Below are 27,603 nucleotides of genomic sequence, written 5' to 3' on the forward strand. Positions count from 1 at the left end.
TACATGCGTACAGTGTATTTTGATCATGTTCACCCCATTCCCCTCTGTTAGCCCCATTTCCCTTCCCACAGAGCCTCTTCTTCCCAGCAACCTTTCCCTCTGCTCCCCTTTCTCCTCCTCCCCCTGCTCTTTCTCCTCCTCCTTCTGCTCCTCCTCCCCCTCCTCTCCCTCCTCCTGCTCCTCCTCCTTCCTCTCCTCCTCTTCCTGCTCCTGTCCCCCCCCCCCCCACTTTCCCTGATCCCTGAGTTTGGAGTTGACAGCATCAACATGGGTGGGTGTTATTTACTGCAGCGTGGACAGCTGACCAGTGACGGCATCAACATGGGTGGGTGTTATTTACTGCAGCGTGGACAGCTGACCAGTGACGGCATCAACATGGGTGGGGGTTATTTACTGCAGCGTGGACAGCTGACCAGTGACGGCATCACTGAAGAAAATTACTGCTCCCTTTCTTTTCTTTTGATTTGGACAGGTTTTCTCTTTGTAGTCAAGGCTGTCCTGGAGCTCAGTATGTAGAGCAGGCTAGCCTTGAACTCACTGAGATCCTCCTGCCTCTGCCTCCAAAGTGCTGGAATTAAAGGCGTTTGCCACCACTTGTGACCCCCTTTTTCTTTTTGAGCCAAAGGTCTTATAGGCAAGCCTGGCCTGGAACTCACCAGTACCTTAAGATCATCTTCTGCTTCTTACTCTTCTGCCTCTCTCTACCTCCCCTGTGCAGGTGTTACAGGCAATGTCCCCCACACCCAACTGAATGTTTTAAAACTGTGCTACTCTTTGATTTAGTAGTTCCACTTTTAGACATTTAATAACGTTTTTTTTTTCTTTTTCTTTTTTTTGGGGGTGGGGGGGTGGGGAGCAGGGTCTCACTATGTTGCCTTGACTGTCCTGAAACTCACTATGTAGACCAGCCTGGCCTCAAACTCAGAGAGATCAGCCTGCCTCTACCTCTGAGGGCTGAAATTAAAGGCATGCTCCACCATTGCCCCATTGAATGTGTTTTTTTAAGTGTCATATTCAAATATGTGAATTACCAGCAACCACACTAACAGCATTGAAAGTCAGATGTACTTTGTTTTGTATTAATTTGTTTTCTCACCAGCAGAGGCAGGAGGATATCTGTGAGTTTGAGGTCAGCCTGGGCTACAGTGTGAGTTTCAGGACAGGTGCAAAGCTACATGGAGAAACCCTGTTTCGAAAAACAAACTACAACAACAACAACAAAAGGGTTGTTTTTTTCAGTAAAATAACCACTTCAGTCAATGTCTGCAGGCGTGATAGAATATAACATGATGTCCTGTTTTCTGATACCAGCACTGTGGAAGTACAGTTTTTGAGCTAGGAGACCCATAATATACTGCAAAGCTACTGAGACCAGTAGGCTTCTTATGAACCATAGTCACAGCCTAATTACAGTTCCATCAGGGACAGTCAGTGTTTATGGCCGTAGTCCTATAAGATGACACCACCTAGCCTACTCATAGCTGTTAGTGTGTGTAAGTATGTTCTGTGATATCCCAGCAGTGACAGAGTACCCGTCACTCTCTTAGAACACATCACATCGTGAAGCGTGTTGAGAGACCCTTGAGCTGTATTGCCTAAAGAGCGAGGTACTGAGAGCACGTTATCATCTCCAGTGGAGGTTTTCTGTTTCCCTCCGTCACTGTCTCAGAACCCTGATCAAAGGTCCAGATGGGGAAAGAAGTGTGCCAGTGATGTACCAGTCTTCAGCTTCCACCGACCCCCCATGCCCTTGCAAGCCTCTGCCATGTACACTTGATGGAGTTCTCCTTATCCTCTGCCCTAAATCCTTAGGAAACTGTGTCCTCCCTGGGGCAAAGGGGGTTGCAGGTTCTCCCTGTCACCTGAGGTCAAATGGAAAAGCTTTTTGTGGTTAACTTGGCCACAGTAAGTCCTTTGGTATTTAAAATTTCAGTAGGAGTTGGCTTTTTTTTTTTTTTCTAATTAGTTCTCCAAGAGTTGAACACTAACCCAAATAAAGTTTCATATAAAGGGGAAAAAGCAGATAAATCTTGCTTCTTTGAACACCATATTGAGTCCTGGTTTTCCCATAGCAGTAACCTTAGACAAGCTGACTAACTATGTTAGAGACTGCCTCCTCAGTTAGGAGTTCAGCTCCTCCTCCTTGCCTCTCTTCACAGGGCTGGTTTTCATTCACCCAAGAACCCTGTTCCAGTTGGGGATAGTTATGGTCTTTATAAACACACTGCTTCTCCCACTTTGTTTCTGACAGTTTCCTTATGCTGCCCCACCTCCCCAAGAACCTGTGAAGACTCTGAGAAGCCTCATCAACATCCGAAAGGACACACTGAGACTCGTCAAGTAAGTTCCTGAGGCTCAGGCCAGGTCCCAGGTGCCCCTCTGCCTGCAGGGACGACAGATACTCTAAGGGAGTGGAAGAGCAGCTTCTGCCAGGCCCACAGCCTCCTGCCTGGAGGCCAGCTGCCAGGCACTGCTGAGGCAGGGGCCCTAAGATGAGGCCTTGTCATGCTTGTGTTATTTGAAACGTGAGCACTGTTCTGTGCAGAAAGAACTTTTCACCTGCCCAAGTATTTTAAATATTATCTCTAGTCTATGGATCTAAAACAAAGAAAAAAAGAGCTATTGTTAAGGGGAAGGTGAAGTTTGAAGATACCCTGACAAGCTATGTAGTAATGAGATGTTTGAATTAGGGATATAAAATCCTATTTTAAGTTGGCCATGGTGATGTACACTCATAGTTTCATCAGTCAGGAGGTGGAGGCAGGAGAATATCGTTTGAGGCCAGCCTGGGCTTCACTGAAAGACTCTCTGAGGGGTGTGTGTGAGTGAGTGAGTGTGTGTGTGTGTGTGTGTGTGTGTGTGTGTGTGTGTGTGTGTGTGTGACAAGCTAAGTGAACCAACTATGCACCTGTATGTCTCCACAGTGCAGATAGCTATCGAAGAGTTTGGATCGATTTCCGGATGAGTATGTAAGAAACCAAAGGACTCAAAAGGCCAAAGGAGTCCTCCCTTCGGGAGTTCCACAGGAAAAGAAAGTGACCATAGCTTATTCTGTGTCACGCTATTAATAGTGTTGATGAAATCACAGCTATGTAGACTCTAGGTGCTGTGCTAATAGGGTTGTGATTTTCCTGCAGTGTGGGAATGGCAGAGCTCTCCCGTGGGTCAGAGTGAGGAAGGAGACAAACCATGTCTATAATGGAAAGTCAGAAGATGGTCCCTAAGACTGACAAATCAAGACTCACTAGCTGGGTGTGCGATTTAGAAATGAGGTTAATGCTGTGTGTATGTCCAGAAGAAGCTGCAGTGTGGAGGAGGAAAGGGAAGGAGGACGGTGCTGATTTCTAGTGAGCCTTGTGGGAACTCAGGCATCCGATTAATAACCTTGATTAAAGAAAAACCAGCAGCTCTGGCACAAGCACTCACACAGACCGTTTGTTCAGCATAGACTGGAGGAGTCAGTGAATGGCCTAACGTCCCGGACAGACAACTGTGATAGCTACAGTAAAGACACAAACGTGTAATGACCACACAGCCAATACGTAATGTCGTTTGGGGGCTAAAAAAAAGTAAGAGTGGTTTGTTTCTTTTGTTCTTTGAGACGGTTTCTATGTGTAGCCCTGGCTGTCCTGGAGCTCATTCTGTAGTAGATCAGGCTGACCTTGAACTCAGAGATTCCCTCTGCCTCTGCCTCTTAAGTACTGGGATTAAAGGCATGTGCAAACACCATCCAGTGTTTGATGTTTTGCCTGAATGACAGTGGTGAGCTGCCATGTGGGGTGCTAGGAATTGAACCTGGGCCCTCAGAAGAGCAGCCATTGCTCTTTACTGCTGAGCCACCTCTCCAGCCCAAAGAGTCAGTCTTAAAATTCTGATCCATCTGGGCTGTGGTGACACACGCCTTTAATCCCAGCATTCTGGAGACAGAGGCAGGCAGATCTCAGGTCAGCCTGGTCTACAGAGCAGGTTCCAGGACAGCCAGGGCTACACAGAAAAACACTGTCTCAAAAAATAAAAGCAAAAAACCAAAATAACAACAACAATAAAAATTCTGATCCACTGCCCCCAAAGCAGGGATTTGACTGTGGGGGGATTGTGATTTCCCAGATGTGCTGAAGAAGTGAAGAGCCATGGAGAAGAGGCAGGCAGAGCTAAGGTCCACTACAATGTCGAGTTCACCTTTGACACAGATGCCCGGGTCGCCATCACCATCTACTATCAGGCCACTGAAGAATTCCACAATGGTATTGCCAGGTAAGACAACACAGCAGGTGGGCTGCTTGCTTCCCAGTCTTCATGCCCATCCAGGAAGGAGAACCTTCTTTTCTACAGTCAGGCAGGATCTGGACCTTGAATTTAATTTTTTTCCCAATCTTTACTCTTTATTTTTGTTCCCTTCCTGTGGATGTAAGGATTAAACATATGAGCCCAGTAATAGTCCAGGCTAGAGTAAAAAGAAGAAGGTCTTTCCTGAGTTAGTGCTGTTGGAAATTGAGAACAGGCGTGAGACAGTGGGAATGGTCGGACTGTCTGGACTGAATTCTAACTTTAGCTCTGCTTCCCACATTATCCGTAGCTACATTCCAAAAGACAACAGCCTGCAGTCGGAGACCGTGCACTATAAGCGAGGGGTGTGCCAGCAGTTCTGCCTGCCATCCCATACTGTGGACCCCTCAGAGTGGGCAGAAGAGGAGGTAAGCTGCCCAGGGTTCCCCCATCTACAGGAAGGCCTAGGCACTTACCTAGGACGCATACCAGCAGCAGGGACTCTGTCCAGAAGCTGGAATGTCATGCTCTACTGTTAAGCCTGGTGGTCCCTTCATGCCTTTCAAAGGTCTACTTATCCTTGTTCATTTTCCTATGCCAAAGTAGCCTGTTAGCTGAGGGTGCTGTGAGAAAGCCGTGGTTAAAGAAAAATGGGGGGGGGGGGGGGGGGGGGGGGGGGGGGGGGGCGGAGAGATGGCTTAGAGGTTAAGAGCACTGGCTGCTCTTCCAGAGGTCCTGAGTTCAACTCCCAGCAACCACATGGTGGCTCACAACCATCTGTAATGAGATCTGGTGCCCTCTTCTGGCCTGCAGTCATACATGCTGTATATATAATAAATAAATAAATAAATCTTTAAAAAAAAAGAAAAGAAAAACGAAGCTACAGAAAGGTTAGGGACCTTTAACTCAATGAAACAGTTGCCTGTCAGTTAAACAGACTAGGGTAGGGAGTTTGATGGATGCGGTGCAGAGATGAGGTAGTGCTTCTGAGCCGCACCTCCCCTTCTGATCCACCGATGAGCATCCAAACATGTGGTGTCTTCTGTGTTTTCCTTGTCTTTCCTGCAGCTTGGCTTTGATCTGGACCGGGAGGTTTATCCTTTGGTGGTGCATGCTGTGGTGGATGAAGGCGATGGTAGGGGACTTCTTTCTTCTTTGCTATATCCACTCTCCTCTTGTGGTACCGTCCCAGCAGAAGTTGTGGCTAGAACCACACACCCCTGTGGGTCTCAGTCAGACCGGTCCATGTTCTTTCCTTTCCTTTGCCATCCTGCTATGAGGGGTGGGGTTTATAATGGTATTTACAACATGATCTTAGTGGTGGCAGCCCAACACCATTGGCTTACCAAACTGTGGGTTCTGTAGAAACAGGAATGTGAGAGAGGGCTAGCAGTGTGTTGTTTGGTCTTCTAATGTGTGTCTGTTTCTTTCAGAGTATTTTGGCCACTGCCATGTGCTTCTGGGCACTTTTGAGAAGGTAGGTAACTTCATGATATGTTTTGCTCTTCTTTCTCATGAGGCCCCTCTGCTGAAAGAGTGTCACATTGGGGCTGTGCTCAGGAAGATTAGCTCTGCCACCCCCACTGCCATGATCTTCAGTGTCCTCTTCATCAGATGAGTGCGTGAGCTGGCCACTACCCCACCCTTGCTGTGTTCTAAGTCTGTTGCTCCTCTCTGTGAATGCCCAGTATCTTAGGGTTTCTATTGCTGTGAAGAGACACCATGACCATGGCAACATTTAATTGAGGTGGCTCACTTACAGTTCAGTGGTTCAGTCCATTATCCTGATGGACAGCGTGGCAGTGTGCAGGCAGATGTGGTGCTGGAGAGGTAGCTGAGAGTCCTACATCTTGCAGGCAACAGGAAGTATGCTGAGCATCGGAAAACTCAAAACTCACCCCCACAGTGACACACTTCCTCCAACAAGGCCACACCTCCTAATAGCACCACTCCCTATGAGATTTTGGGGGCCAAATACATTCAAACTACCACAGCCAAGCATGTAATAAGAAAGTAGCAACAGAATGCAGAGTGTGTCCTGGCCTCCCTCCGGGTTGTAATGCCATGCTTTTCTTCCAGCACACAGATGGGACCTTCTGTGTGAAGCCCCTCAAGCAGAAGCAAGTGGTAAGTCTCCGAAAGCCAGACACTCTCAGCACTCACCCTCGCCTTTCCTTTCTTTCAGGAGTTTTTTAACTTTTAAAGCTGCACACTCTTGTTTCCTTCCCTCTTCTTTTTTCTTTCTTTCAATCCAAGGAGAAGATTTTGGAAGAGGAGCACTTTGTCTGTTAGGAACTACTAGGGTGGTCTGAAAGAAGCGCTGACTTTTAGTGCCTGTATTGTTTTGGAATTGCTGGTGCCTCCCAGGGCACAGTTATCTTGAGAAGTGAAAGAATAAGATTTGTCTCCTGGCATAGGGTGAAGGAGAATTCTTTTTACTTAAAGTGCCAAGATGAGAGACATTTCGAACAAAAGGATAAAACACTGGGTCTGACTCAGAGCCAGTCAGTGCCCTCAGCACAATCTATCCTAGCATTCCCTCTCTAAAGTGCAGCTCACTGGACATGTGCCCTCCAGGATGCCCAGCAAGGTTTGCACAAGTCTGTTAGCAGGCAGAGCCCCCGCCACCTGCCGGCATTCGTGCTTTTACACAGGAGGAGGCAGTGTCAGGGAAGTGAGGGGACAAGTGCAGCCAGTGGCGGCCCCGGCAAAGAGGGTAGGAGATGCCATGTGCTGGCTGACGCCTGTAATTTCACCCTTAGGGAGGCAGAGGCTAGAGGATCACCTGGAGTTCTAGGCCAGCCTCAGCTACAAAAAGTTTTAGGCCAACCTGAGCTACAAAGTAAGAACCTGTCTCAACAAAAGAAAAAAAAAAGATGGTTTTTAAAAAGTGGGTGATCAAGCTGGGTGTCCTGGCCCATGTCTTTAATCCTGGCACTTGGGAGGCAGAGCCAGGCGGATCTCTGTGAATTTGAGGCCAGCCTGGGCTACAGAGCGAGATCCAGGACAGGCACCAAAACTACACCGAGAAACCCTGTCTCGAAAAAACAACAACAACAAAAAAAAGTTTTAAGAGAAGCAGAAAAAGCCACAGATCCTGAGTACATGGTATTACCTGTATAGGCCCAACCTAGATGAGTTGCCTCATGATGAAGGCCTGGCTGTTTAAAAGCTACAGCTTTACAGAAAAATGTTTTATATATTTTCCTGTTTCCAGGTTAGTGTTAGCAACAGACTGTCGACATTGACAGTTGGGTAGGAGGTCAGAACTAGAGTAGGTCTGTGGGAGCAGAGGTGAGTCACACGGAAGGGAGGGTGGGATTCAAGAGAAGGGGAGAGCCACCTTGGCACGAGTGAGACCCAGTCTCACGGAGTGGGATCAGGCACAGATAATCAAGGTTTTAAGATGGCTCAGCGGGTAAAGGTTCTTGCCATAGAAGTCTGGTGACCTGAGTTTGATTTCTGAACCTATGATGGAAAGGAGAGAACCAATTCCTAAAAGTTGTCCATTGAACCATCACACGTATTCTCTATGACCTGCCTGTGCCCATACTCATATAATAAAATAATAATAATAATAATAATAATAATAACAACAATAATAATAATTTAAAAAGAAATGGGAGGGCTGGAGCTGGAGAGATGGCTCAGTGGTTGAGATCACTTGGGTTCTCTCAAAGGACCCTGCTTCAGTCCCCAGCACCCACGTCGAGTAACTCACAACTGCCTGTAACTGCAGTTCCAGGGAATCTGACGCTCTCTTTGGGCCTCCATGAACACCTGCATATAGATGGTGCACATACGTGCACTCAAGTACACACACAAGCACATAAAATAAAAATAAATAAATCTTTTATTATAAAACAGGAAAAAAGACATGAGGGTGGCTCCATGGGTATGCACTATTGGTGTCTCTTCCCAGGTCCTGATGTCCCTCATCTCCCGGTCTTTGTCTTCTCTTCTCGAGGTGGAGGTTGGCTTTGTAGCTTGCTGTGTAGTCCAGGCTGGCCTCAAATTCATGACAGTCCTTCTGCTTAGCTTCCCAAGTGGGGACTATGGCATGTGCCACGACACCTGTCTCAGTCTTCCCTTTCCTTCCTCACTGTCCTTGCTCATTATTTTCTCTTCCTTTTTGTTCAGTTTCCTGTATCCCAGACTGGCCTCAAACCAAGTCTGGCGCTGAGCACTGGGGTTATAGGTGTACACTACCACCTCCAGTTCATGTGTTGCTGGGGCTTCATGCATTCTGGGCAAATACTCTCCCAACTGAGCCGCACTTGAGACCGTCTATACCATTATTTTTATAGTACTTAAGCTGAAATTTTCTTTCTTTTTTTTTTTTTTTTTTGGTTTTTTGAGACAGGGTTTGTCTGTGTAGCTTTGTGCCTTTCCTGGACTGGCCTTGAACTCACAGAGATCGCCTGCCTCTGCCTCCTGAGTGCTGGGGTTAAAGGCGTGCACCACCACCGCCTGGCAAGCTGAAACCTTGTTACACAATGAACACTTACACTTTGACATATACCCTTCCATCCTCTTTTGAGTCTGTGCCTTTTGTAACTGTCTGTAGTAATGAGCTGCAATACAAATACTGTCCATTTGTAAAATTTTACGTTCCTTGTTGGATATAATAGTGGGTGAACTAAGCACTTGGTTTTTCTTTCCCCTCTCAAATGCAAACATAAGTAAATAAAACATCCTTTATCTATGTAGGCCCTTGAGTTTTTTCATGATGACTCAGTAGTCCTGGTTTACCATGGGGAAAGGCGGGTCTTCCGCTCTTGTCTCTCAGTAGTAAGCCTGTTCTTGGACTGTTTGCTATTCAGGTAGATGGGGTCAGCTACCTTCTTCAGGAGATCTACGGGATCGAAAACAAATATAACACACAAGATTCTAAGGTGAGTTTTGTTAAAAATTTGGAATTTGCTCTTCCCTAGAGGCAAAGTGAGAATCTATGCTCTAGCTTGGGCTGAGGTCTAGTGTGCCAGTCAGGTCCTAGAAGATTCTCACTTTAGATTACAGTTTATGCCACTTTTGAAATGAACAAAATAGGCTGTTTGGATCTGCCTTTCTGCTCTGGAGCTCAGTTGAGCTCTGCTTCCCTGGAGGGTCTTCATTTTCCCTTCACGTTCACCCCTGTGTTCTCCTAGGTCCCTTCTGCTCAGATCTTCAGAGGAAGAATGAACTCCGGGTTAGTCCAGTCTCTCAGCTTCAGGCAACCAGTTCCTAGAGGCAGGGGCCAAGTATCCAAAGCACTGCACAGGGTTGGAGAGGTGGCTCAGCAGTTAAGAGAAATTGTAGGTTCGATTCCCAGCACCCTGATGGCAGCACACAACTGTCTAACTCCAGCTCCAGGGGATCTGACACCCTCTTCTGGCATCTGCAAGCACCAGGCATGCAAAAGGCAAAGCATATAAAATAAAATTAAAATTAAAAAACCAAAAAGCACTGTGTAAACTACAGTCCAGTGTCAGTGTAGATCCTGTTTGACTATTGTCTGCTCTTCAGCCAAGCTTCCTTGGAAATAAATTGTGAGGTGGAAGGCTTTGAGTCATTAGCTGAGTCTGTCTTTCTGGCCAGGTGGCTGAGGATGAAGTGAGTGATAACAGTGCCGAGTGTGTGGTGTGTCTCTCAGATGTCCGAGATACCTTGATCCTGCCCTGCCGTCACCTCTGCCTCTGTAACACCTGTGCAGACACCCTGCGCTACCAGGCCAACAACTGCCCCATCTGCCGGCTGCGTAAGTCCTGGAGGAGCTTGACAGCGAGGGCTGGAAGGGTGGGCACAAAACATCAGAACACTGTTGCTGGGTGTAGCAGATGGATGGATGCTGAAGGGAGTATGGTTTCTGTCTGGACTCCTGCTCATCCTTAATCCTGAAACAGGATGTCCTGATGGCCTGTTTTCTTCTTCACAGCCTTCCGGGCACTGCTTCAGATCCGAGCCATGAGGAAAAAATTGGGCCCTTTGTCTCCAACCAGCTTTAACCCCATCATCTCATCCCAGACATCAGACTCTGAAGAGCATTCAGTAAGCTGGGCTCAGTAGCATGGCCTCTCGGAAACAGATACTCTCTCCTGTGTCCTTGATATTTTTCTGTGGGTTTTGTTTTTGAGACAGGGTTTGGCCGTGTGACCGTGGCTGGCTTGGAACTTGCCATGTAGACCAGAAGGTCTCAGACTCCTACTGATCCTCCTGCTTGTTGCTCCCAAGGACACCCAGTTTTGTTCTGGCATTATATCAAAAAATTAGACCTGAGCATGCTGAAGGGTTTTCTTTAGACTAGCTGGGGTCATGTTGTAGTAAAGCAAACTAATACTGGGCCTGGAGACATGGCTCTGCAGTTAAGAGCACTGGCTGCTCTTGCAGAGGACCTATGTTCAATTCCCAGCACCCACATGACAGCTCTTGAGTGTCTGTAACTGCAGTCCCAGGGGATCTGATACCCTTTTCTGACCTCCAAAGGCACCAAGCATACATATGGTGCACGGACATACATGCAGGCAAACACTCATACACAGAAAATATGAATAAATAAATCTTGGAATTTTTTTTTTCTTCTTGAAACAGGTTTTCTTTGTGTAGCCCTGGCTGTCCTGGAACTTGCTCAGTAGACCAGGCTGTCCTCGAACTCGAAATCCTCCTGTCTCTGCCTTCCAGGTGCTAGGATTAAAGGCATGTTCTGCCACTGCCCAACCCAAAAATCAATAAGTCTTAAGCAGATTACTAATGCTACAACTGAAAGTTGAATTTTGATCACTGAAAGCTCCTTTTCCCCCTCTGGAACTTGGAGTCCAGCTCATGTTTATCTTCCTAGAGCCGTCTGTGGAGGTTCACTCCAGTGGGATCCAACTCTGGAACTCCCCCAAGCAGAAACAAGAATGATTTTTGGATTTGAATAAAATTTACTATCTTTACTTGAATCCTTGAAGAAAGTTGCTGCCTTTCTTCATCCTTTTTTGTGGCATCAGAGTTTGGAAGCCAAGCAGATAATTGACCTTAATGTCATAGTGTAAGGAGACTATCAGAGTAAGCTTGGAAGCTGTGCAGGTGTAAAACAGTCATGGGTATGAGTGTGGCTCAGGGACAGAGCATGAACCTAGCATAAGCAAGGCCTTGGGACCAGTCACTAGCACTATACAAGCCCCTACCCCTAAGAAACAGCTACATGTATTGTCTTGCCTTGATGACCCAGTGGTGGGAGAAATTTATTATTCAGGTAACAGTATAGGGAAATTGGTTAGTCAATTATAAGGGAGGAAGTCATTTTAGCATTTTAAATTACATTTGTTTATGTTTATTTAATGTGTGTGACAGAGAAAAGAGAGAGAGGAGGAGGAAGTATGTGGTGGGGGAGAGCTTGTGGGAATTGATTCTCTCCTCCTATCATGTGGGTCTTGAAGATCAAACTCAAGTCATTAGGCTTAGTGGCAATCACCTTTACTTGCTGAGCCATTTCTGCAGCCCATCTTATCAATTCAATCCTTATGAAATAGATTTTAGATGGAATAATTAGTTAGCTACTAAAACCAAACCAGCAGGCACATCTGTGCATGACTTTAACCCCAGCACTTGGGAGGCAGAGGCAAGCAGAACTCTGTGAGTTCAAGGCCAGCCTGGTCTACATATCAGTTCCTGGACAGCCAGAGTTACATAGAAAGACCTTATCTCAAAAAAAACAAGAACCCAACAGACCAAGTAAAGCGTTAAAAACCTAGAATAAAAACCTAGAATAGAATAGATTATTCAGTTGAATATGGATTCCACAATACTCAAGCAGTAAAAGCTACAAAAGGGTGGGGGTGTGGGGGGTGAGGGGAGGAGGTCCAGTTGGTAAAGTATTTGCTGCACAAACAAGCTTGAGGACCTGAGCTTGGATTTTCTCATCCACATAAAGAGCCAGGTGCAGCATTGACTGCCTGTACCCCAAAGAAGAGGCAGAGACAGTGGAACCCCTGGAACTGGCTGGCCAACTGTCCTAGACACCTAACATCCATGTACACACACACACACACACACACACACACAAAAAAAAAAAAAAAAAAAAAAAAAAACAACCCATGAGGAGAATGTAGATGTAGCCACATAAAAAGTGTAGCCAAGAGCCTGAGAAGGAGAATGGCAAGTTCAAGGCCAACCTAGACTACATAGTTCATAAGTGCCAGGGTAGCCAGGGCTGCATAGCCAGATCCTGTCTCAAAAACAACACAAAAAAACCTGTCACCAACAAAACCTAAGCCCAGCGTGATGGTACATACCAGTAACGCCAGCACTCTAGACTGAAGCCAAAGACAAACAGGTTAATTATATTGTGAATTCCAGACAACCCTGGGCTAATGGCTGCCTCAAAAGCAACTACCACTGCCCAAATTCTTTCAAATAAATAAATAAATTTTTAAGATTAAAAACCAAGCTAGAGGTGTGGGTCAAATTGGGTAGGATGTGTAAGGCCCTGGGTTCATCTCTAACACTGCAAGAAAATAAAAATTCAGAGGCCGGAGAGATGGATCAGCAATTAAGAGCAGATACTGCTTTTGCAGAGGAGCCACTAAAGGTAATCGACAGCCACCGACACCACCAGCTGTAGGGATCCAGTGCCACCTCTGGCCTGTGCAGCCACCTGCAGTCACATGCACATACCCAACACCAACACACAAAAAAGAAGTCCTGGAGAGATGGCTCAGCAGTTAAGAGCACTTCCTGCAGTGCCTCTAATCCTAGCACTCAGGAGACGAAGGCAGGTGGGTCTGTGAGTTCAAGGCCAGCTCCAGGACAGCCAGGGCTACACAGAGAAACTTTGTCTCAAAAAACCAAACAAATGAAACAAAAACAACAACAACAAAGAGCACTGGTTTTCTTCTCAATAACCTCCTGACAGCACATAGCTGTTGGTAACTCCAGATCCAGGGAATCCAATACCCTCTTCTGGCCTCTGTGGGCACTACACCTATGTGGTGGACATACATATATGCAGGGAAATACTCATACACATCAACAATTTTTTTTTATTTAAAGAAAGAAAAGTTGAAAAATTCAGATTCTAAAAGGTAACCAAAGTTTAAAACAAACAAATTTTTGTTTGTTTGTTTGTTTTTTTCGAGACAGGGTTTCTCTGTGTAGTTTTGGTGCCAGTTCTGGATCTCGCCCTGTAGACCAGGCTGGCCTCGAACTCACAGAGATCCACCTGACTCTGCCTCCCGAGTGCTGGGATTAAAGGTGTGAGCCGAGCCGGGCGGTGGTGGCGCACGCCTTTAATCCCAGCACTCGGGAGGCAGAGCCAGGCGGATCTCTGTGAGTTCGAGGCCAGCCTGGGCTACCAAGTGAGTTCCAGGAAAGGCGCAAAGCTACACAGAGAAACCCTGTCTCGAAAAAACCAAAAAAAAAAAAAAAAAAAAAAAAAAAAAAAGGTGTGAGCCACCACCACCCGGCTGCAAACAAATTTTTTAAAGAAACTTTAATAGCACACATATCAGAAGAAAAGTACTGTCTTCACTGTAGCCCATCAGAATGAAGTAGTGGGTAACTGAAGGCACTGGGTCCCTACATAAAACACAAAGTTCTCATGACAGGAATGTAGAGTGTTCAACTAGGGCCCATGTGGGGCTGCCTAGTGAGGAGAGCAAGGGCTGAGGACGCAGCTCAGTCTAGCGTTAGTACTGTACCAGCCCTGACTTCAGTGCCACAAAAGAACAAAAAGGTTCGGCCACATTAAAAATCAGTGTCATGGGGTTGGGGATTTAGCTCAGTGGTAGAGCACTTGCCTAGCAAGCGCAAGGCTCTGGGTTTGGTCCTCAGCTCCAAAAAAAAAAAAAAATCAGTGTCATGCAAATTAAAATGAGATACCATTTTTCATCTTCCAAATTAAAAAAAAAATTAAAGATACCCATTCTAGGAGCCCCTCCCAAAAAAAAAAAACCCCACCCAAAACCAAATTGAATGTTCTCTATTGCTTGTTAGGAGGGTGACTAAATAAGCCCTTGAGAAAATAAACCAGCTTTCTATATAAAGAGCCTGAGAAACATTTATGGCGCAAGAGATGGCTCAGTGGTAAGAGAGTTTACTGTGAAAGCAAGAGGACTTAATGCAGATGTCAGCACCCACATAAAGGCTGCGCACGGTCTCATGTGCACAGCTCTAACGCCAGTACCTTGGGGCAGAGACAGGTGCATCCTGAGAGCCCACTAGTCAGAGAACCTACCAAATGGTAAGCCTCAGGGCTAGTGAGACTGTCTCCAAATACGAGGTGGAAAGAGACAAAGGAAGACATCTGGCATCCTCCTCTAGCCTCTACATGTGGATTCAGAGCACATACCCACACACGTATGGATACACACACACAGAAAAAATTAGTTAAGCTCTTCAAAAAATGAAAAACCTTTATACACAGTGAGTTGTGACTTAATACTGAGAAAGCAACTGGAGAGAGAAGGGGTTTGTTGTGCTGGTGACACCTAGGATGGAACCCGTGACCTCATGGGCTAGGCAAGCATCCTACCACTGAGCCACCCCTCGACCTGACAAAATATTTGTGTACAAGGATGTTCCTTGGAGTGCTGTTACAGTCGGACATGTTGAACACGCTGCACCCAGCCCAGGCAGTCAGGAAACTTACAGTGTCTCTGCAGGGATGAATCACAAGTTTCCAGCTAGAGGGGAAGCTTGGGAGTACCGGTGTGTGCCTGTAATCCCAGCACTTGGAAGATGGAGGTAGGAGGACATAGTGAGTTTGGGGTTATACTGGGCTTCATGAAAACCTGTCTTAAGAAAAAAGGAACTGGGCCATGGTGGTATACACCTATAATCCCAGCAGAGGCAGGCAGATCTCTGAGTTTGAGGCCAGCCTGGACTAGAGTGAGTTCCTGGACAGCCAGGGCTGCACACAGAAACCCTGTCTTGAAAAACCAAAAAAGAAAGGAAGGGGGAATATTTGTTTAATTAAATAAGCAAGATTCAGAATTTTTTTTTATTTTATTTATGTATATGTGTGTGTGTGTGTGTGTGTGTGTGTGTGTGTGTGTGTGTGTGTGTGTGTGTGCGTGTGTGCGCGCACGCACGCGTGCACATGTGAGTGCAGATGCCCTTGGAGGTCAGAAGGCAGCATTAGGGCCCTGGAGCTGGAGTCACAGATGATTGTGAGCTACTGATGTGGGTGCTGGGATCTGAGCTCAGGTCCTCTGCAAGAGCAGCAAGTGCCCTTTACTACTGAGCCGTCTCTCCAACCCCTAGAACTGTCATTGATAGATTAGCAATAAATCATAAACAATAGAAATAGAATAATTAGAAAAATACACTAGATTGCCACCAAAAGTTACTTTGGGTGATTTGGTTATTGATAATTTTTTTTCATCTTTGATGTATTTTACAAGTTTCCTGTAGTGAGCATTTGTTTCTATTACCATCAGAAAGATAGACTTTGTGAAGAATTACTTAGGACCTGTGGCTCTTCAACACTTTACCTTCTTTATGTTTAACCAAAGCTTTTCTTACCAGAGCAGATGTCTAAAAACAGAACTCATCTTTTAATGACCAGTAGGAAGCATGATCATACCCTAATACAAAAAGTACCTAATTTTTGGCCTATCTCTGATTCTTGTAGTCCTCAGAGAATATTCCACCAGGCTACGAAGTGGTGTCTCTCCTGGAGGCCCTCAATGGGCCCCTCACTCCATCCCCAGCAGTTCCTCCACTTCATGTCCTTGGAGATGGCCACCTCTCAGGAATGCTACCATCATATGGCAGTGATGGCCATCTGCCCCCCGTAAGGACACTGTCCCCTCTTGACCGCCTGTCTGATTGCAGCAACCAAGGACTCAAACTCAAAAAGAGTATGTCCAAGTAAGTAGTTGATGCCCACCACTGTTCCCCATCTTTGCCTCCTCAGCATTGTCAGTCACAGCCTGGGTCCAGCTCTCCCGGTCCCCAGTGCTGCTCACTCACAGGAGGCCTGGGCAGTTTTCCCCAGAGACAGAATTAAGTGTCTGTTCAGGGTCGCACGTTCTTTGGCAGGGTGTGGGTGGTGGTGAGGAAAGTGATGTATAGGGAAAGGACATTGTATTATAGACAGAATCCCTTGGGGCCCTGGTTTAATCTGGAGTCAGAGAAACTGAAGGGTCCTATGTCCTGATCATTTAAATCCATAGGACACAAGCATAACACAGTTTCTGTGGCAAAGGAGGATATCTCACAGATCAAGGAATTGAAACGGGCGAGGGGGTTGCTAGTGTTTTTCTCAAAGTTGAGGAGCTAGAGCAGAGGAGTCTCTGTCCCGCTGCAGTACACCTCTTGCCTGCTCCTGAGAGCTGGCCTGGCTCCTCCAGTGCTCCCCTGTGCGGCCTGAGCAAGGAGAGGTCAGGCCAGCACTGATCTCCTGAGTGGACAGTGCATTCAGCTGCTTTTTCTCTGCGCTTTTCCAGATCCGTTTCCCAGAATTCTTCTGTGCTACATGAAGAGGAAGATGAGCACTCTTGCAGTGAGTCAGAGACTCAGCTCTCTCCGAGGCTGTCAGCCCAGCATCCTGAAGAGGTGACTGGCTCCCCCCCCCCCCCCCCCCCCCCCCCCCCCCCCGGCACTGGCACCAGGCGTCTGCCTGCACGGCTCGTTGGTCCTCCCGCTTTTAACAGTTCACTAGGCCTTCCAGCACCTTACAAGGTGCTGGCTGCAGAGGTTTCCTGAGATCCGCAAGTTCCCCTGTGTCTGCAGCCTGTTAGCTCCTGGCCCCATCTCACAGACTGAGGTGACAGCAGAGAGGAAACCATAAAAGGCCCTGTCCTTGTGACCTGACATGCTGGGAAGTGGAGCGACGGTGGACTAGATGGCCGTGTGGAGGGGACCCTTGAAGTTAGGACTGCAGCAGCCAATTTCAGCATCGGTCCAGGAGCAGGGACCCACAGAGGAAAAGAGCTGTGTGGACATCTAGGAGGGTCTGACACAAGAAGGCAGTGGAAATGTGCTGGGAGGTGTGCAGGGCAGGATGGGACAGCAGTAAGGACTAGAACTTTCCACCTTGTACACCCCTCACACAGACCTGGTCTAGAACTGAGAGACCTTATGAGCCCTGCACTGTCCAGGGCAGCAAACTGGGTCCCAAAGGCCTTCAGAGATGGGAAAGTGTTCCATCCTCAGGAGTTCATGTCTAGTTGAGAGAGCATTTGTTCATTGTTGCTGCCCAGTGAGTACTTCTTGAGGGAATACATGGCAGGGTGGTTGACTTAGGGTCTCACGTAGTTCAGGCTTGCCATGAATTCACTGTATTGCTGAAGATGACCTTGAATTCCAGATCCTCCTGCCTCACCTCCCACATGCTAAGTAGGATTACGGGTTGCCTGTAGTCCTAGCACTGGAGGCTAAAGCAGGGGTCACAAGTTTGAGGCCAGCCCGAACTACATATCAAGTTAAGTGCCAGCCTGCTATTGAGGCTATCTCAAGAGAGGGGGGCAGACAGAGTCCTCAGAAGAAACCATGAAGTACCATGCAGCGTAATGTGCGGTTTCCTTTAGTGGAGGACATCAGAAAAACTGTTGTGGAGGGTAGCATTTGGCTGGACCTTGACAGTTTTTTTTTTTTTTTTTTTTTTTTTTTTGTTTTGTTTTGGTTTGGTTTTTCGAGACAGGGTTTCTCTGTGTAGCTTTGCGCCTTTCCTGGAACTCACTTGGTAGCCCAGGCTGGCCTCGAACTCACAGAGATCCGCCTGGCTCTGCCTTCCGAGTGCTGGGATTAAAGGCGCGCGCCACCACCGCCCAGCTTGACAAGGAAGGGAGGAAACACTCAGAGGAAGCTTGGAGCAGGCCAAGAGATACAGTGAGAGCTGTCTTGCAAAGGCTTCTGATAGTCACATGTCGGAGGCCAGCAGAGCCAGGAAAAGCCTCAGTAGTGTAGGCCTGAGCTAAGATGAAAGAAGCCTGCCTGGACCTGGAGAGCCATCCTTGCACCTTTCTGTCTAGCCAGGATGGCAAGGCTGTGCCCAGGGCATTGGTGGGCTGAAAGCAGAGGTGGAGTTGGTTTCAGATCTGCTGAGCAGGAGCTCTGACTTACCTATGGAGGGGTCCTGAAGGCAGTGAGAGTCCTGCTGGTTTCATGTTCTTTCCCTTCTAAAGGAAAGCTGGTCATAATCCCAGGATGTCCCCCGTGACAGCTGCTGGGTCATCTGTGTCATTGGAGCTGCAGCTTTTGTGTGCTCCACCAGATGCTGGGCCTCAGGCAGGTGCTGACTGAAGTGTGCACTCCCCTGGGACAAAGTCACTCCAGGCCCTGACTGAAAAAGAGTGCTGACAGAAGCCAGCACCGCCTCTCCTGTCACTGTGTCCTTCCTGGTGTCTGTTTCCTCTGCGTCCCTACCCAGCTCTGCCCTTACCCTCCTGCCCATATGCTGGGTTTGCGCTGGTTTCATGTCCCATTGTATCCCTCCCCCAGGGACGTGATGTGACTCCAGAGAGTGAGAACCTTACCCTGTCGTCTTCAGGGGCTATTGACCAGTCGTCTTGCACAGGGACTCCGCTCTCTTCTACCATCTCCTCCCCAGAAGGTACCTGAGGGGTCAGGAGAGGCTGCATGTGCCTCCCTCACTGGTCCGCAGCTGTGCTGTGACTGTCTTGGGGATGGGACAGCAAAGCTGGTCACTAACTAGGTCCCACACTGGGGAGGGAGGGCTCTCACTCACCTTCCTGCATGGTGAGGCTCCTCTACTCTGTCACAGCTGGAGCAGAATCTTGGAAGACCTTCAGTCTAATCCTTTTTTGGAGAGGGCAATATGCAGCCTTTGTGGCCTAGTGCAGGAAGTGAGCACTGCTCCTTAGTAATCCCGGTCCCGCCCCTCTCCCCTGACTTCTGTCTCCACAGACCCTGCTAGCAGCAGCCTGGCTCAGTCAGTCATGTCCATGGCATCCTCCCAGATCAGCACTGACACAGTGTCCTCCATGTCTGGCTCCTACATTGCCCCTGGCACAGAAGAAGAGGGAGAGGCCCTGCCCTCACCATTAGCTGCCAGCAGGGCTCCCTCAGAGGGAGAGGTAAGGGAAGGAAGTGCCCCGATCTGCCTTGCTCTCTGCTTCACACATGGGTTCCAGGCAGCTTCATAAATGTCCTGGTGCTGGCCGGCGTGCTGGCAGGGAGCATGGCACTCCCTTAGATCTGGCTTCTATAAGCCATAGACTGTGCTGAGGAAAGCTTGGCCTTGGGTTTGCTGTCATAAGAGCTTAACTGGAGAGCCTGCGATGACCGTACCCTTGGGGTTTGTTGCTCTTTTACAGGGGACACCAGCAGAGTCCCCAGACAGCAATTTTGCTGGCCTTGCAGCTGGAGAACAGGATGCAGAGGTAACCTAGATGGCAGACAGCAGCAGCCTTTCCCACAGCCAGTTTCTTTAACTGTTGGTGTTGGCTGGGAACGGCTGAAGCAGAGGAATGCTGGAGAAGCTTTCCTGGGTGGCATGTCTAGATCATTTAGAAGGGGAGTGTGGGTAGTAAGAGTAGCCTCGAACTCTGACCTGGTGCACTGTCCTGTTACCAGGAGACACTGGTTCTAGCATGATCCACAGGGAGTGAGTTCAAGCAGAAGCTTCCCATACCAGACCCTGACAGACCTCAGGAATGTGCCTGCTGTCATGCAGTTAGTCTGTTTACTGGGGTCACGGGGTCTCAGGTGCTCCCCACAGGACACACAGATGCTTGTCCCGAGTGAGACTTCTTGGATCTAATGGGCTCCACACCGCATTCAGGAGCCCTGTGCAGAAGCAGACAGAATTACAGCTGTGAGTGACGACACCCTGAGTGTGCTGTGCACCCATCCCCGTGCGGTCCAGGGCTCACTTTTGTTGAGAGAGGTCCTTTCAGGACATTTGGGTAGTACTTGGCCCCTAAAGAGTTTCTGAAAGCTTTATGATCTCATGGTTTGCTTTTATATTTTGTCTCGTTTGCTGGTTTGAGACAGGGCTTAACTATGTATACCCACTAAGAATTTAGGCTGGCCTAGACTTTGCTATGATAGACTAAGCTGGCCTTACAGGTCACGCTTACAGGTGACCTTCCTGCCTCTGCCCTCCAAGTTGTGGGCTTACAGGCATTGCCCATACCTGACTTTGATGTGCTTTTTCATTTAACTCTTACTTCTACTTTGGTGTCAGGTAAGCTGTAGTGAGGACATTCCTAACCACCCATTCTAAGCATATACCTGCAGCTGACCAGGCGTCCCCTGGCCATGGTGGGAAGTATGTGCATGGATGCAGACCATGGAAATAACTACTACAGGCATGATTTGTCTTGTCTTGACTTGGCTCCTCTGCCTTTTGGGAGACTCACAGGGCTTTCCTTCTGTCCTAGGGAAATGATATCATAGAGGAAGAGGATAGACCACCCGTGCAGGAAGACGGTAAAAGACTCGGTCCTTGCTTTCTCATGTTGTCTCCTTGGGTATTGCTGAGGGGTAAAGAAAGGGGAACGACTGTGACTCAGTGGCAGTGCTTAGCTATGTGGCTGTGGGCTGGTTTTCTCGATGGCATGTCAGGCAAACAGGCTATCAGTGACCTTCGTGACATTCCCAGCTTCTCCTGGGACTCAGAATCCATGGGATCGGGGGAAAGCTGCAGAAGACACTGTCTCTTTTTGTACCCACACCTGCCTCCTGTGGCAGCTCTCTAGCTGAGCTCTTGGGCTGCCCTGGGCCCCCAAGTGGAGCAGCATGGTCTCTTCCCCATGAGAGGCAGGACTCTAGTAGCTGGTCCAGAACATCTAAGAGGGTGTGGCTGGGAAGCATGGGCATCCCTGCTGGGCTCGCCTAGACATCACTGGAACCTTTGGTTTGGTCTTCAGTTAACGGAGTTTTGTTTCCAGTGAGACTGGAGAAGAAGGAATGCCCTGCGGGGCAGGGAAGGGGAAGTGGGGGGCAGTGGTTAGAGAAGTCACCATGCCTGTCCCAGAAGCCGGACGCCCTCCCTCTGCCCCCGGGCATGTGTGCCATGGCCTGGATGCAGTTGCTCCAGCAGGTGTCCTCCTAGTTGCTTCTGCTTTAGGCTGGCCGTTGCTTCAGGGGTGTCGGGGTGCATGTGGACGTGACAGCCCCACTGGCAAGAGGCTAAAAGATAGGAGTCTCAAGGCTGGCCTCCTTATCCCTGCATATCTGCCCAGGGCTTGAAGCTTCACTGCCTCTAAAGATCATTTCAGAGCCCAAGCCAGTCACCCTGAGTGATGGTTTCCCCAAAGAACATTGTCTTCTAAGAAGCACAGGGTGGTCAGGTTGTTGCCACCCGGGTCTTCATAGTTTACATGGAGGGCTCTCCTCCTCTCCCTTCACTGAGAAAGAATGGGGGAACTCGAAAGGAAAAACCACTTCAACTTTCCCAGCTTTCTCACGTGACTGCAGTCTTCCCAACAGTTGCTTGAAAACATCCTCAAAGAACAACTTCAGTCTCCTGAGAGTAAAACATAATTTTGTGAACAGACATTCTGATGCAATGTGCAAAATTATGGAACCAAGGCCATGACTTGTTTTCTGCGTATGATTCTGCAGAACCTTTGGTCATAAGCATACCCCACTGTGCCTGAGAGCCACAGGCCTGAACAGGGTACTGTCTCATGGCTGTCTCCTGCTTCTGCCGGCCATAGTGTCACTGGCTGGCCTGGGTGCAGCTGTCCTCCACAGCGGTCTGTCTGATTGTGTCTGGCAGCACTCTGCAGGGATCAGACTTATCAGAGGGCAGCAACTAGAAAGGGGCCGAGTAAGGAGTCAGTGAGCCAGGGTGATGCGAGAACCCGGACATGCCCACACAACTCGGTTCTTTTGTCCACTCTTTACTCACTTGATTTATTGTCTTTTTTTTAACACATGATTTGATTTTTTTCTTTTCGTCTCCATCCTTAAGACTTTTATTTTAAGGACAGCAAAGTAGAGAAAACATAGCCAGCCCTTGTCTAACTGCATTAACTCCGTTACAGGCCAGAGGACATGCGCATTTCTAGGCATGGAGTGTGACAATAACAATGACTTTGACATCGCAAGCGTGAAAGCACTGGACAATAAGCTGTGCTCTGAGGTCTGCTTACCCGGTGAGTGGCAGTCTGCTGAACATGAACTTGATGGGAGACATCCCTCTGCTCTTCCCCTGCTCTCCCCATGGTGCACCTACCTACAGCCTGTGCAGCAGTTGTGGCTAGGAAGGCCAGGGTGTGCTTAGGTGCTGGAGCCCAGCTGCTGAGAGGAAGCAGAGGCCCCAGGAAGCCTTGGGCTTTACACAGAGCAGCTCCTGCTCTGACAGTGTCCGGATAAGGAAACAGGCCAGAATCTCCGCCCACACCTTACTGTTTGGTCGGACACTTCCAGCACAGTCTTACAGACCCCACAGCAAGTGGATGGTCTTGTGTGTTCATCCTCAGGAAGTCTGAGCAGTCAGACACCTCCCCATGGAGGCCTTGGAAGGGAGGACGGCGCTTTTAGAATGGAAACCATAGCTCTTCAAGGGACATATGTTTGAGGATCACAAAGAAATCTAAAAGATCTTGCAGGCCAATGAATGGCTTTCTGATCCAGTGAGCTTTAGGTCTACAGTGATCACACATGTAAGCCTTGAATCCCAAATGAGAAGCCAGAGGGCAGGGATACTTGGTTCTCTGAGGCCCCAACTTCTCAGCATGCCCTTGTTTCTCCTCATGACTTCAAACTGAATCTGCAAAGCAGCCATGTTAATTATTCAAGGCCAGTCACACTAGCACACTCCTATAATCCCAGACTTGGGAAACAGAGGCAGCTGGATCACTGCAAGCTACAGACCAGGAGCTCAATTGCAAGACCTAGTCCCCCCCCCCCCCCCCCCGCCCCAAAAAAATAGTAAAATTAAGCCGGGCGGCAGTGGTGCATGCCTTTAACCCTAGCACTTGGGAGGAAGAAGGAGGTTGCTCTCTGAGTTGGAGGCCAGCCTGGTCTACAGACCAAGATCCAGCACAGCCAGAGCTACCACAGAGAAACCATCTTGAAAACCAAAAATAAAACAAACCACAATTGAGTGCTGGCCTCAGTGTGCCCATTCAGTAGCATCAAAACCCACTTGCTAAGTAAGTGTCTTGCCTGGGCCGGATGTCCCTCCTGGCTTCAGCACAGAGACTCCCTTCACACCGCCCTTTGTGATTGTCGCCCGGTGAAGACCTGCCTCAGCTTCAGAACAGCCACTCCTGGGTCCAGTGCTTTACTCGCTGAGCGAAGTAGCTGAAGGTGTTAAGCCGCAGGCCCTCCCTCCTGTGGCTGCCACGCTCCTTCAGCCTGTGCCAGGTACGGTCCCAGCAGGCCCCGGCCCACGCAAGCCTGTGGCAAGGGAAGCCAGCTGCTCAGGAGAAACTTTCTCCAGCCTTTCAGTTGTTCTCTGTTTAGTTTGTCCTGAAGATACTGCCCAGGTCCCAGCCTTCAGGGAGACCTGAGAGACAGCATCAAATCATTTGCTTCTCCCGCACAGGCCCCAGGCACACTCCCTTCCCGCCCGCGCATGGCGGAGGACATTGATCCATACGGCCACCTCCTGCCCAGTTAAGCCTGGACTGGAGCTGCTGGAGACCAGGCACGCTCACCCCTGCCTTCCCACGCCTGGCCTTGCTTCCATCTGTCCATTTGTGTTCCATGTCTTTATGCCAGATGTAGGCCTGTCTGTCCGGTTTGCTCATTTTTTAACTCATTCATGTTCTCTGACTTGTGTGAAAGTTCATGTTCACTCTGTGCCAGCACTGTCCTGCCTCTGCTCAGCCCGACAGCAAGCTTACTGGTGTGTGCACTCGAAGGGCTCTCGCTCAGGGCTCTAGACAAGCTTCCAGTTCCTAATTGGCAAGGGCCTATGTTCAGTACACTAAAGAGTTTGAGGAAAAGAATGTGTGGGAATATATGCATTTCTGTTCAATAAAGACAGGCATGCTTCTGTGGCAAGGACTATGGGATAGGCATTCTTGGTTGTTCATAGGGTGAGGATGGTACCTGTACCTAGCTTTGCCTGTGTCTGTGGTGGCTTTCTGCTGGCCAGCCTCTCCACAAGGGCTTCTACACTGAGCCCTGCTTTCGGCAGAAGGGCAGCCACTGCCACTGTTGGAGCCCACGGTGCCATGGAGACCAAGCTTGCTCTTTCTGCTTCCTCCTCTCCAAGCCTCCCTCCCAACAACTTGCTTGTCAATGCGTCTTCATTTATGGGGAGGGGTGCAGTATGGGGACAGAAGAGTCCAAAAAGGAAGCAAACAGCCATGGGTTTCTTCTGGTAATGTCAAGAACCAGCCTTTTTGAGGTGAAATGGGGTTCTCAGTTTGGCCAAACATGGAATCAGTCACCTGTCAGGAGAGACTGGGGTGTAAACATCACTTAGTGTATACAGATCCTTAGGAAGAGCCCCTGTAGCCCAAGGGCCCTTGAAGGGACGAGATGTGTCCCTTTGTGCTTCTGCCAGAACCACACTGATAGCAGAGGTGCCTGGCTACTCTGAGGTATCTCCTGGTCAGTGCCAGGAGAGTGTGCGTGTGGGTTCCCGGACTAACTACCTTTCACACTCAGCGGTTTGTGAACTCTCATCCCACCCTGAGAGCCACAGGCTGGCTTGCTCCTCACTATTCTTGAATGCTCTTTTCCCCAGAAGGGTCACTTCCCACAGACCCTGCCCTGCCTGAGTCTGTGTCCCTCTTTAAATAGGTGCCACCCCGTCATGGGACATGTGGAGAGCATAAGTCAGGGGAAGGCCAAGAAGGGTGGAGGGTGCTTCCCTGGATCATGTGTGTCACACTCCGCTAAGAAAGCTATCCTCACCAGGGTTGGGAGGGCCTTAGAGGGCGCCATACATTGCAGCTCTTCTCCCCTAAGAAGCTTCCAGGCCTTCAAAGGCCCCAAGACAGAGGGTAGTTTCTGGCCCCTCATGTTAGAGTTCAGTACATTCTGAAAGTGCTCCTGAAGGTTGAAAGGGGGCTATGATAGGAGCTGCATGACCATGCGAAGTCAATGTGGCTTCTAAGGGTGTTACATGGGTGACGGAGACTGATGGGGGGGGGTTGGACATTCTTAGAAGGCTCTGGGTAATATATGTGATGGAAAAGGAAGAGCTAACGGGTTTTTAGTGAAAATACAAACAGTTTTTACGTGACTGAGTAATACAGGAGTAGGCCTATGCAGAAAATCTAAAAATATATATACAGACCTGAAATTCAAGTTACTCCTCTCTTCAAGCCTCATGATGTAAAATTAAGATGTGGTCATGCACACCTTTCGTCCCAGCACTCAGGAGGCAGAGGCAGGCAGATTTTCTATGAGTTTGAGGTTAGCCTCGTCTATATGTCAAGTTCCAGGCCAGCAAGGGCTACAAAGTGAGATCCTGTCTTTAAAAGAGATGCTTAGGGAATGTTTGCAGTAGCAGGCTCTGAGAGGAAACAGCCCTTAAATTTAATCAGCACGTTAGTAGGGACACAGAGAGCCATGCCAAGTGTCCCTAAGTCTGCCAGCCTCTGGAGGTCTCTTCCTCCTCTCATTTCTGATTCTCCAAAAGGGAACAAATGGAAAGCACCACTGTTTCTCCCCGCCCCCGCCCCCCGCAGGGAGTTCGGGTCTCCAAGCTGTGTCCAGGCTGTCCTCTGAGTGGGCTGTAGAGAGGCAGAGGTAACAGCAGCAGGGCCTCCAGGGCAAAGGACACCTCATTCTCTCACCGTATCCCTTCACTGCACAAGGCCCTTCTGCACCCTAGCCTGCTCTACAAGGGACAGTCTGCAGCCCTAGGGTAGCAGATGTTGCATAAGGACGCCTGTGGATTTGGTCAGGACAGCCTCAGACCCAGTGTCATGGATGCTGGCAGCAGTGACCATGGTGCTGGTGATGTGGCTGCTGCTGTTTTACTTGTGTGTGCGTGTGTGTCTTTTCTCTTGTTTACCATTTGCTTTTGGTCTCTCCTACTGAACAGCCGCAGCTCCGGAGTCCTGCCCCATAAACATTGAGGAATAGGTATGACATCTACCAAATTATATAATTGAACAAACCACTCATTTTATCTGGGGTTCCTAACTGAACATCCTTTTTCTTGATACTCTCCCCTCCACTCAGAGTGCCGCCTGCCAAGGGGAAGAAGCACCTTTGACCCATGCTCCAAGGAGCAAAGAGCCCATGGGCAGTTTAGGTGTGAAAGACCCTGTTCCCCTGCTTTCCTGGGTCTCCACTGTGGACTGTTACTCTAGCCTCGGGAGAGATTCCACACCAGACATTTATGAGAATAAGCAGTTGATACCTACTTCACCTTAGCATGTATGCCATTCAAGGGCTTCGTGTCTTCAGCCTGCTGAGCCTGAGGCTGACGAGCCATTTGTAAGCTGGTCTCAGGACAACACTGTAGAGTTAGCTGACCTCACATACGGGAAAAGCCCCACCCCACCCCACTCCTATGGCCACATACCTTTCTGAGCTCCAGAGTGCAAAAGTGTATATACCATGGTGCCTGGAAAGTGTAAGGCCCTGCCTGTCACTGTATAAAGAACACACTAGCTCTTCTAGAGAGGATGAAACAGGGAGCTAACTTGCCAGCTTGGACGACAGCCAGAGGGACCCAGGGAATACATGAGGGTCCTCCAAACCAAGCTGTCAGGGGACTGGTCACAGCACATTTCTGAGTCAGGTATGCTGCTGACGTACTTACATGTGGCCTCATGCGGGCCTCACAGCAAACTTGTGAGGGCCACACTCACCTAGTTGGACACAGGAGAAAGCCAAGACCCTAAGGAAGGTGGCCTGCCAAAGATCAGACCACTGATACCTATGAATTAGGGACGAGGCCCAGGTAGGTGCCATGCAGATGTGGATGTGAGTAGGAAGAGCAAGTACAGGTGTTGGTAGGTTGCATCAGAGCATGAAGCCGAGAGGTCGCAGGGATGAGTTTTCTACTTTGAGCACAGAGGCAGCCAGGGCTTGGGAGAGAGGTATATGTGATGAACAGCATCCTGGAACCCCAGATCCTCAGATGAGGAAGAGACGAGAAGCAGAAGTATAGAGGGAGGGCTCTGAACACCACACTTTGTCCCACCCAAGGCTTCCCTTCCCTGGTCTGCTGTACTGCCAGCCCCTTCCTACCCCCTGGCCCCACAGCAGACACAGGCTGGAGGTCAGGAGAAGCGTGCTCTTTGCACATCTGCCTTCCATGGAGGAAGCAGCTTGGCTCAGCCTCGTAACATAGGCAAAGTCTAGGACCAAGTACTTAACATGCAGAATGGATGCTAGGTAAGTTCATGAGCAAGAACATCTGCAGTGTCCTTCTGTCCAAGGTCACAGGCAATGACTAGTTAGAGAGGAGCAGCCCTGGAACATGTCAGCACCTACTTCTCCCTACTCTTCCATTCGTGAGTGGCCCGCTCACACACTCAG

The 27,603-nt window shown here is 48.8% G+C and overlaps 1 protein-coding gene and 1 long non-coding RNA gene across 2 annotated transcripts in view; one reads left to right on the plus strand and one right to left on the minus strand.

Annotated features, from left to right (window-relative positions):
- The window catches only part of Rnf157 (ring finger protein 157), a 74,636-nt gene that overhangs the window by 44,253 nt on the left and 2,780 nt on the right, over positions 1 to 27,603 (plus strand). Inside the window, exons 4-19 of the mRNA XM_052756209.1 lie at positions 2,252 to 2,340; positions 4,108 to 4,254; positions 4,577 to 4,694; positions 5,335 to 5,401; positions 5,700 to 5,743; positions 6,346 to 6,393; positions 9,090 to 9,161; positions 9,844 to 10,003; positions 10,181 to 10,293; positions 15,860 to 16,098; positions 16,677 to 16,785; positions 18,673 to 18,784; positions 19,099 to 19,268; positions 19,509 to 19,574; positions 20,577 to 20,625; positions 22,188 to 22,298. Coding sequence (XP_052612169.1) covers positions 2,252 to 2,340; positions 4,108 to 4,254; positions 4,577 to 4,694; positions 5,335 to 5,401; positions 5,700 to 5,743; positions 6,346 to 6,393; positions 9,090 to 9,161; positions 9,844 to 10,003; positions 10,181 to 10,293; positions 15,860 to 16,098; positions 16,677 to 16,785; positions 18,673 to 18,784; positions 19,099 to 19,268; positions 19,509 to 19,574; positions 20,577 to 20,625; positions 22,188 to 22,298 — 1,714 coding nt within the window. The remainder of the gene's footprint in view (positions 1 to 2,251; positions 2,341 to 4,107; positions 4,255 to 4,576; positions 4,695 to 5,334; positions 5,402 to 5,699; positions 5,744 to 6,345; positions 6,394 to 9,089; positions 9,162 to 9,843; positions 10,004 to 10,180; positions 10,294 to 15,859; positions 16,099 to 16,676; positions 16,786 to 18,672; positions 18,785 to 19,098; positions 19,269 to 19,508; positions 19,575 to 20,576; positions 20,626 to 22,187; positions 22,299 to 27,603) is intronic.
- LOC128121262 (uncharacterized) lies at positions 22,797 to 26,149 on the minus strand. The gene is made up of 2 exons (XR_008222132.1): positions 24,580 to 26,149; positions 22,797 to 24,548 (listed from the first exon to the last, which is right to left on the minus strand). It is a non-coding gene; the product is annotated as an uncharacterized LOC128121262 (long non-coding RNA).

Source organism: Peromyscus californicus, unplaced genomic scaffold (genome assembly GCF_007827085.1).
Source record: "Peromyscus californicus insignis strain IS unplaced genomic scaffold, ASM782708v3 Scaffold_3__1_contigs__length_106647218, whole genome shotgun sequence".
NCBI lineage: Eukaryota > Metazoa > Chordata > Mammalia > Rodentia > Cricetidae > Peromyscus > Peromyscus californicus.